The following is a 10888-nucleotide window of genomic DNA, read 5'->3' as shown; positions in this document are numbered from 1 at the left end:
ATTTTCCTTCTTAATACAATTTGTAATTATGTATATCTTTTACATTAGAACCCTTTTAAAAATAAAGTATGTTCCTTTCAATGCTTTCCTAACTAAAAAAAACTGTGTAAGTAGTAATTTATTCCTGTAGCCTGTATACTCGTTTCATAACCACGCCAATTTGTTCATGCGGATTCAAATATGGCGGTGACACAGCCAGAGGTGCTGGCTCAGCTCGTTGCTGCCATTCCAGGTGAGATTCACCAGTGATGGGGCAGGCAGTGGGTTTACCGTCTGTAAACTCCTTGCTTTTTCCCGCATGGCAGGAAGTTGCTCTTTTGTTTTGCGTGTCTGTAAACTTGTTGACAGCTAAACATAACCAATTCTCAACATGAGTCCACCACGATTAAAAATTGTAAATACATTAATTGATGTAAGTGTTCATGACAGTTTTTTTTTTAAATCCCATATGTTAAGACGTTGTTTATATACTATCGAAAGAAATATTGTGAACTACTTCCAAAAAATTGTTGATGATCAAGACAATATGGTTATGGAGATGTTTCTTTTTGTATTTTACTATCGTTTTTGGGCATAAATATGTATTATTTGCTGCTAAATTCGTTAAGGTATTTGAGTTGTAGCCTATATTGAGCTTATACAATATGCAATTTTTTTAACCGCGTTGTTGTACTGCATATGAAATTGTCCCAGATTTTGCTGCTGGTTTTTCGTGCTAATAACTCTACTGTTTGTATCTTGTTTATCTTCGGTTTGTTCAGTTCTTTGTTATAACTTATCTGTAACCACACCGAAAGTGCTCTTACTTTCTTTACAATTTCCATATGGTGTGAATTTAAAATTGCATTCCATTTGAAAATATATGGCTACATTACTCCCAGCCTTTTAATTTTGATAAAATAAACGACTTGAGCTTTGATACTTCATTGAACCTACATTGAAATGTAATAATTATAGGGAAAATCCATTAAAAGAGTTGTTAGTGGGATGTAGGACCAATAACAGGATAGAAAAATATTTAATTTAGTTTAATTATCAATACAGTTAAGGGTTTACATCATCAGTTGAGTGTTCCATCATGTCTTGTTTCAGAGAATCAGCCAAGTGAAGAAGAAATGCTCTGGTTCACTCTTTGGTGTTATGTATGATAACTCTTTGCTTGTACTTGGATTCAATATTGAGCTGAAGCTTGAAAATGCCAGTGCACAAGATATCAAAACTTGGTCTACAGAGGCTCATTCTCGTGTTGTACACAATTTGCCAACAGAAGTTGACATATGTGGAATCATCACTATTGGAGAAGATGTGAGTAGTGAAGAAACTAAAGAAACTGTAAGAAAGATGTTGGAGGTAAGAGTTAATCTTCTTTTTAAGTCCAATAAGCTAATTAGCACCTAACTTATGATTGAATATCATTGTTGCACCTTCAAAAACTGCTCAGCGAAATCTTTCAGTTCAGAACTTTAGTTAGTAAGGTTCTGTCATTTAAGGTTCAATATTGTGCGAGTATATTCAAAGAATTCTTGCTCTTGATGACGTGCTGACTTTGCGAAGCTCTACACTTAGACTTGTACAGTCAACAGGGACTGCTCCCGATATAGTCAAACAGCACCAATATAAAGAAAGTAAATGTGCAGCTGAACATTTATCTCTGAGATTGTCTGATCTACTCCAGCATACTGGTTATCATGTCTTTCCACCAGACTTATACTGTTCAAATGTATTACTTCGAGAATACAGTAAAATCTAATAATAATAATGTTATTTGATTTACGTTCCACTAAATACTTTTTCAATCTTCGGAGACGCCGAGGTGCCGGAATTTAGTCCCTCAGGAGTTCTTTTACGTGCCAGTAAATCTACCAACATGATGCTGACATATTTGAGCACCTTCAAATACCACCGGACTGAGCCAGGATCGAACCTGCCAAGTTGGGGTCAGAAGACCAGCGCCTCAACCATCTGAGCCACTCAGCCTGGCCTGTAAAATCTCATCCTGACGTGCATCATTAAGAACAGCCAAACAGTTGACAGAGGCAAGCTTCTGTCTGTCTCAGGAATGGAAACAGCATTGGATACTTGCACTTTCTGAGGAGGTTTGGCCTCCCTCACTGAACTTGGTCATCACTGAACATGGCTGATGTGCATATTTGTTTCTTAAGGGGACTTCTGGGAGATTGTGGTTGTAGAGCATACCCTCTCTCGATGTCCACTGTGCTCATACCAGGGATAACAAGTAGATCTTGGGAAGGTTCCATCACCTTAATCCAGTGGCTGAAAGGACTCAGTGTGCAGCTCTAAAGCTGTGATTTTTTTAACATTCTTTTGTTGAAAGTATTAGCACCTTACTGTTGTACCGTATACAAAGTCCTGCCCAGAATTTCCAAGAATTAGCTCGTAAAAGCATGAATACTTAGATTAATGCCTAATTTCCGTCATCACCTTAAAAGTAATCCCACTGGGCTTGAGTACAGCAATTCCAGCAATTTTCTCATTTTTAGAGGCACTCAGGAGATCTTCCAACGCAACCATGAAGACAGGTTTCCGTGGTTTCCAATTGTTCATACCAGGCAACCGTAATCAAGGCCACACTCGATTCCTTCCCATTCCTGGCGCCCTTTCCTGTCCCATCTTCGCCATGAGATATATCTGTGTCAGTGCGATGTAAAGTAACTTGCAAAAAAAAAAAAGAAGAAAAAGAGCCACATCTTCAGGCTTTAGCGTGTTAAGCATCTCTTGTGATTCTGCTTGGATCCATTTGGTGGATTCAGAATAGCTCCCTTTCAACTGGAGTTTTATTTTAGGGAACTGGTAGTAGTCACAGAGGGCCAGATCGAACCAGTAGGAAATTTGCGGAATAGTGGTCATGTTGTTTACTGTCAGGAAGATTTTCACACTGGGTGGACACATTGCCATGATGCAGTAAGCAGTCCTTGTTGTTCCACATGATATTCCAGCACAATTAACAAATGCCATCAATGGTCTGTCATCGCAGATAACTTCATGCACTTCTCTGATCAGGTTAGGAGTTTTACCTGATGACAGTCAACTTGAATGTTTGTCATCTTCCACAAATTAACCCCCCCTCCCAGCCTTCTCTGAAATTCTCAGACCGCTCAAATGTTCTTGCTTGGTGTAAAACTTGGTCACCAAAAGCCCTCCTTTACATTCGATATATTTCAGATGCAGTTTTATTGGGCCTGAAGCAAAATTTAATGCAGATTGTTTGCGCCTTAACATCGGCCATTTAGAAATTCACAGAAGCACAGGAATGCAGTGTAAAGGAAATTACAAAAACTTATGTTACAAGGACACCAGTTGCCAGACTAATAGTTGAAACATAAGCCAAGAAATGCCTAGCATCAGAAGTTGGTACTGCTACTTGTTCATGCAGGATATTGAAATTTTTGAAAATTTTGGGTAGCATTTGTATATATTATGGTTCATGTTTGTGGGTTACTGTAGTCACGTACTAGTTCGTGAACCATGGGCAACGGCTGAGTGGCCTAGTAATTGGTCCTGAGAGTCGGGATACCAGTTGCTATGGAATGGGAGTGGGCATCTCGGACATATTCTGAGTCATGACCCTCCTTGTGCTCAGGCGGCTAGGACTATACAGTTCACCGGTGGTCCATGACCCATTAGAGGAGAGATCCTCACTTGGACTATGTGTAAGTAGGGTAGCATTCTGCTTCATGAATTTACCAAGCTCAGAACACTTTAAGCAAGCCTCGGACCTATGGGAGTAATGGAGTCGCACTCCCATTTGACAGGTTGAGGGACTCCTTGGAAACAACTTGGCGAACGAAATGGAATTCGATAAGGAGCTATCAATATTAATGGGGTTTATGGAAGAAAGAAGGTAGAACTGGCTGAGTCAGCAAAGAGGATGCATCTGGATGTGCTAGGAGTAAGTGATATTTGGGTAAGGGGAGATAATGAGGAAGAGATAGGATATTATAAAGTGTATTTGACGGGTGTTAGAAAGGGAAAGGCAGAGTCTGGGGTAGGGCTCTTTATCAGGAATACGATTGCACGCAACATAGTTTCTGTTAGACACGTGAATGAACGAATGGTGTGGGTAGATTTGTCAGTTGGAGTGAATTAGGACAAGAATTGTGTCCTTGTATTCACCATGTGAGGGTGCAGATGAGGATGACGTTGACAAGTTTTATGAAGCATTGAGTGACATCGTGGTCAGGGTCAACAGCAAGGATAGAATAGTGCTAATGGGCGATTTCAGTGCAAGAGTTGGGAATAGAACTGAAGGATACGAAAGGGTAATTGGTAAATGTGGGGAAGATATGGAAGCTAATGGGAATGGGAAGCGTTTGCTAGACTTCTGTGCTAGTATGAGTTTAGCAGTTACGAATACATTCTTCAAGCATAAGGCTATTCACCGCTACACATGGGAGGCTAGGGGTACCAGATCCATAATAGACTATATCTTAACAGGCTTTGAATTCAGGAAATCTGTTAGGAAGGTATGAGTTTAGGATGCTAAAAGGTTTGCCAACCGCATGTGCGTATTACCGACTGAGCCTCCTTCATAGTCCACCAATACTCATCAACAATTACCTCTCAGCGACACATCAGATAACTTCCACTTCATACAATAAAACTTTCAACAACACGCCAGAACCCAGCCCACATCGGCACAAATATGGCATGCCACTATGGCTCCTCTTAGCAGTCAGAATGAGAAGATGCCTCATCCCAGCTACAACGCTCTGACTCTGCAGTTACCGTATACATTCTAATCTCTCCACTGCAGTTCACAACACAAGCAACTCTATTCTGTTTCACCACACCAGCAACAAAAAACAATAACTTCATCCCGAGGTCCGTCATACTTTTTTCCACGGAATAATATCAATTTAGTCTCACCGGCATCTCACACCGATATCTTCACATAACATTCGAAGCTACAGAAGTCAACTAAAAGAATAAGCGAAAGTTTCAACCCGCAACATATTCCTAATAAGCAATTACCTACAAACAACTGTCATCATTGTTGCCATTCAAACGCAATGAATACCCACGAGTCTCCATCCACACTGATCAGTCTCCGTACCGATCTCGGTGCTGCAACCAGACAACTTTCAGCTTGATGCCTATAAACCTCATTTGGCTATGGAATATTTCCCTACCCCCGGTGATTTTAACTAAGATAAACCACTTGCAAATTTCTGAAATGTCAATGCTACATTCTTCTTCCAACCTTTAAAACAACAGGACGCACTTGGTAACTAGATTTTTTTATATCCTTGCTCACCAAGCTGCTCTTGTGTAAATATGTATATAAATTGTAAAATTCTCAACTGTTCAATTGGACAATGTAAATACTGTATAGTTACCAACCATTGACATTAATTTTTGGTCACAAACATTGACGCCGAGCACTACACCCTTTCTCCCCTGATTGTTATAATGTAAATATTTTTAAAACTTTATTCTCAACCGTTCAATTGGACAATGTAAATACTGTATAGTTAACAACCATTGACATTAATTTTTGGTTACAAACATTGACGCCGAGCACTACACCCTTTCTCCCTTGATTGTTATAATGTAAATATTTTTAAAACTTTATATTCATGGTTCATGTTTGTGGGTTACTGTAGTCACGTCCTAGTTCGTGAAGCATGGGCAACGGCTGAGTGGCCTAGTACGTGGTCCTGAGAGTCGGGATACTAGTTGCTATGGAATGGGAGTGGGCATCTCGGACATATTCTGAGTCGTGGCCCTCCTTGTGCTCAGGCGGCTAAGACTATACAATTCACTGGTGGTCCATAACCCGTTAGAGGAGAGATCCTCACTTGGACTATGTGCAAGTAGGGCAGCATCCTGCTTCATGAATTTACCAAGCTCAGAACACTTTAAGCAAGCCTCGGACCTATGGGAGTAATCGAGTGCCACTCCCATTTGACAGGCGAGGGACTCCTTGGAAACTGCTTGGCGAACAAAATGGAATTCGATGGGGAGCTATCAATATTAATGGGGCTTATGGAAGAAAGAAGGTAGAACTGGCTGAGTCAGCAAAGAGGATGCATCTGGATGTGCTAGGAGTAAATGATATTCGGGTAAGGGGAGATAAAGAGGATGAGATAGGAGATTATAAAGTGTACTTGACGGGTGTTAGAAAGGGAAGGGCAGAGTCTGGGGTAGGGCTCTTTATCAGGAATACGATTGCACGCAACATAGTTTCTGTTAGACACGTAAATGAGCGAATGATGTGGGTAGATTTGTCAGTGGGAGGAATTAGGACAAGAATTGTGTCCGTGTATTCACCATGTGAGGGTGCAGATGAGGATGAAGTTGACAAGTTTTATGAAGCATTGAGTGACATCGTGGTCAGGGTCAACAGCAAGGATAGAATAGTGCTAATGGGCGATTTCAATGCGAGAGTTGGGAATAGAACTGAAGGATACGAAAGGGTGATTGGTAAATGTGGGGAAGATATGGAAGCTAATGGGAATGGGAAGCGTTTGCTGGACTTCTGTGCTAGTATGGGTTTAGCTGTTACGAATACATTCTTCAAGCATAAGGCTATTCACCCCTACACATGGGAGGCTAGGGGTACCAGATCCATAATAGACTATATCTTAACAGACTTTGAATTTAGGAAATCTGTTAGGAATGTACGAGTCTTTCGCGGATTTTTCGATGATCTGTAGTGAACTAAGTATCTCTAGGCCTAGGGTAGAGAAAGTGAAATCTGTCTGCAAACGAATAAGGGTAGAAGGTCTCCAGGACGAGGAAATTAGAGAGAAGTACATGGATATGATTAGTGAGAAGTTTCAAACAGTAGACACTAAGCAGGTTCAGGATATAGAAAGTGAATGGGTGGCATACAGGGATGCTGTAATAGAAACAGCAAGGGAATGCCTAGGAACAACTGTGTGTAAAGATGGGAAAAGGCGAACATCTTGGTGGAATGATGAAATGAGAGCAGCCTGTAAACGTAAAAAGAAGGCTTATCAGAAATGGCTCCAAACAAGGGCCAAGGCAGACAGGGATTGGTATGTAGATGAAAGAAACAGAGCGAAACAAATAGTTGTTGAATCCAAAAAGAAGTCATGGGAAGATTTTGGTAATAACCTGGAAAGGATAGGTCAAGCAGTAGGGAAACCTTTCTGGACAGTAATAAAGAATCTTAGGAAGGGAGGGAAAAAGGAAATGAACAGTGTTTTGGGTAATTCAGGTGAACTCATAATAGATCCCAGGGAATCACTGGAGAGGTGGAGGGAATATTTTGAACATCTTCTCAGTGTAAAAGAAATCATCATGGTGGTGTTGCAAACAGCCAAGCTCATGGGGAGGAGGAAAATGATGTTGGTGAAATTATGCTTGAGGAAGTGGAAAGGATAGTAAATAAACTCCATTGTCATAAGGCAGCAGGAATAGATGAAATTAGACCTGAAATGGTGAAGTACAGTGGGAAGGCAGGGATGAAATGGCTTCATAGAGTAGTAAAATTAGCGTGGAGTGTTGGTAAGGTACCTTCAGAGTGGACAAAAGCAGTAATTGCACCTATCTATAAGCAAGGGAACAGGAAGGATTGCAACAACTATCGAGGTATCCATTGATTAGTATACCAGACAAAGTATTCACTGGCATCTTGGAAGGGAGGGTGCGATCAGTCGTTGAGAGGAAGTTGGATGAAAACCAGTGTGGTTTCAGACCACAGAGAGGCTGTTAGGATCAGATTTTCAGTATGCGAAAGGTAATTGAAAAATACTACGAATGGAATAGGCAGTTGTGTTTATGTTTCGTAGATCTAGAGAAAGCATATGACTGGGTACCGAGGGAAAAGATGTTCACTATACTGGGGGACTATAGAATTAAAGGTAGATTATTAAAATCAATCAAAGGCATTTATGTTGACAATTGGGCTTCAGTGAGAATTGATGGTAGAATGAGTTCTTGGTTCAGGGTACTTGTAGGGGTTAGACAAGGCTGTAATCTTTCACCTTTGCTGTTCGTAATTTACATGGATCATCTGCTGAAAGGTATAAAATGGCAGTAAGGGATTCAGTTAGGTGGAAATTGAGTAAGCCGTTTGGCCTATGCTGACGACTTCGTCTTAATGGCAGACTGTGCCGAAAGCCTGCAGTCTAATATCTTGGAATTTGAAAATAGGTGCAATGAGTATGGTATGAAAATTAGCCTCTCGAAGACTAAATTGATGTCAGTAGGTAAGTAAGAAATTCAACAGAATTGAATGTCAGATTGGTGATACAAAGCTAGAACAGGTCGATAATTTCAAGTATTTAGGTTGTGTGTTCTCCCAGATTGGTAATATAGTTAGTGAGATTGAATCAAGGTGTAGTAAAGCTAATGCAGTGAGTTCGCAGTTGCGATCAGCACCCAGCTCCCAGACGAAACTATCTTTACATCTGTCTTTTTTCAGACCAACTTTGCTTTACGGGAGCGAAAGCTGGGTGGACTCAGGATATCTTATTCATAAGTTAGAAGTAACAGACATGAAAGTAGCAAGAATGATTGCTGGTACAAACAGGTGGGAGCAATGGCAGGAGGGTACTCAGCATGAGGAGATAAAGGCTAATTTAGGAATGAACTCGATGGATGAAGCTGTACGCATAAACCAGCTTCGGAGGTGGGGTCACGTGAGGTGAATGGAGGAGGATAGGTTACCTAGGAGAATAATGGACTCTGCTACGGAGGGTAAGAGAAGTGGAGGCAGCCCTGAAGATGGTTTTCCCTGGTTTCCTATTTTCACACCAGGCAATGTGCTTTTTCTGATGCAGATCCCTGACTACCTGTATGCTATTGTTACAATAATATTAATATTCCCTCAGAGAAAATATCTGTTAAAAAAATAAAAATAAAAAACTACTGGCTAACCTAACACAATATCAATAACAACATTCTTCATTGTGCAACTGTAATGCTTCTTCATTGTGCAACTGTAATGCTCATTACTTACTTTTTTCCACTTAGGAAGAAATAATATACTGAGCTTGACAGCTGCAGTCGCTTAATTGCGGCCAGTATCCAGTAATCGGGAGATAGTGAGTTTGAACCCCGCTGTTGGCAGCCCTTGAAGATGGTTTTCCCTGGTTTCCCATTTTCACACCAGGCAAATGCTGGGGCTGTACCTTAATTAAGGCCATGGCCGCTTCCTTCCCATTCCTAGGCCTTTCTTATCCCATCGTCGCCACAAGACATATTTTATCGGTGCGATGTAAAGCAAATAGCAAAACAAAAAAAAGAAGACATGCTAGTCACCAAGTATAGGTTTCCAAAGGTCTTTCAGGCATTCTGATACAGCTTTAACTGGTTTCACTTTGGCCTTCTCAATACAACGGAATGTGAACGAATAACACACACATGCTCGTTCTCTCTATCTCTCTCAGTATCCCCCTGTGGGTGGGGGGCAGCAGACTAACACCCACAGTATCCCCTACCTACTGCTAGAGGCAACTAGAAGGGGCCCCAGAGGCTCTCAACTTGGGAGCATGGGTTGGCAGGGCCTTGAGCTGAGTCCTGGCATTGCTTCTACTTACTTGTGCCAGGCTCCTCACTTTCATCTATCCTGTCCAACTTGCCTTGGTCCACTCTTGTTCTTTTCTGACCCCGATGGTATTAGGTTGCAAGGCCTAGGGAGTCTTAAATTTTAACGCCCTTTGTGGCCCTCGTCTTCCTTTGCCTGATATTTTTTTTTTTTTTTTTTATGTTGGATCCCTTCCATTTTCTCTCTCTGGGTAGTGTTATATAGAGGATGGTTACCTAGTTGTACTTCCTCTTAAAACAATAATCCCACGAACCTACTACGCTGGCATAGCAGGGGGGAGGTTATACTCCCACGTGGCGCATGCCAGGTGGCGCATAAGGGGTCCTAACCGGCTTGCCAGCGGACTTGAGGGAAGTAAAATACCTCTCGCAGACCAAACACAGTACCCCGTGCGGGTGGGGGACGCACATGTAGAATACACCCGCGGTATCCCCTGCCTGTCGTAAGAGGTGACTAAAAGGGGTGACCAAGAGATGAGTAAATTTAAACCATGAGACTACTTGTAATTAGTACCATCACGCAGGGAACACCGTGGGTCGCATTTACTTGCGCGTAGTACCACTATGTTACGTACGCAATAGGTTTGTGTTTAATAGCAACAGTGTGTGAATCAGGATGAGGGTGTTACAGTAACTGTGATTCATACCCCTATATGAGCAACACCATGGGATGAGCTACACCATGGTTCTGCCTTGCCTATGCTTAGTTCCCTCTATGTGAGGAATACCACGGGATAGTTTGGGTCCCTGTGGTTAGTCCAGTTATGTGAGGAACGCCATAGGTTTGCATTGCTTTTATAGGTTTGCGTTGCCTGTAAATAGCGCCGCAATGTGCGAAACACCATAGGTCTGTGTGTTACATGTGCGCATTACACTACCTGTGAATAGTACCATAATGTGTGGAATACTGCGAGTCTACGCTAGTTTTGATTAGTACCGCTAAATGACAAATAGCATGGTTCTAATTTCCTAGCAATAAGTATCATTATGAGGGGCCGATGACTTGAATATTGGACCTGTTTCGACTACAAGCATAATCGATTCAGCATCATGCTATAGAAGTATTTCCTTGGTCAGTAATACTATTGTTTTGTGCCAGTTTCGGTGCATGTGGGTCAGTTCCACTGATCATTTTAAATTCATATCCGTCCATACATTCATTCTTTGTCCTCATGCTTTGAATTCTGGTCAGTGGAGGATTTTGGACTTTTAATTTGTCATAACATTTTGTCTCATTTCGTACCATTAGGGGCCGATGACCTCGATGTTAGGCCCCTTTAAACAACAAGCATCATCATCATCATCATCATCATCAAAGCAATAATCACCACCACCACTCTCTCAGTAACAC

The 10888-nt window shown here is 41.4% G+C and overlaps 1 protein-coding gene across 1 annotated transcript in view; it reads left to right on the top strand.

The window, feature by feature from the left end:
• Positions 1-302: 302 nt before the first annotated feature.
• The window catches only part of Ufsp2 (UFM1 specific peptidase 2), a 93983-nt gene continuing 83397 nt past the window's right edge, over positions 303-10888 (top strand). Inside the window, exons 1-2 of the mRNA XM_067143664.2 lie at positions 303-412; positions 1093-1350. Coding sequence (XP_066999765.1) covers positions 371-412; positions 1093-1350 — 300 coding nt within the window. The 5' untranslated portion in view covers positions 303-370. The remainder of the gene's footprint in view (positions 413-1092; positions 1351-10888) is intronic.

The sequence above is a fragment of the Anabrus simplex genome, chromosome 3 (assembly GCF_040414725.1).
Source record: "Anabrus simplex isolate iqAnaSimp1 chromosome 3, ASM4041472v1, whole genome shotgun sequence".
NCBI classification, from domain to species: Eukaryota; Metazoa; Arthropoda; class Insecta; order Orthoptera; family Tettigoniidae; genus Anabrus; species Anabrus simplex.
The sequence above is the reverse complement of the archived record's forward strand: the minus strand, read 5'-3'. Positions and strand labels throughout refer to the sequence as shown.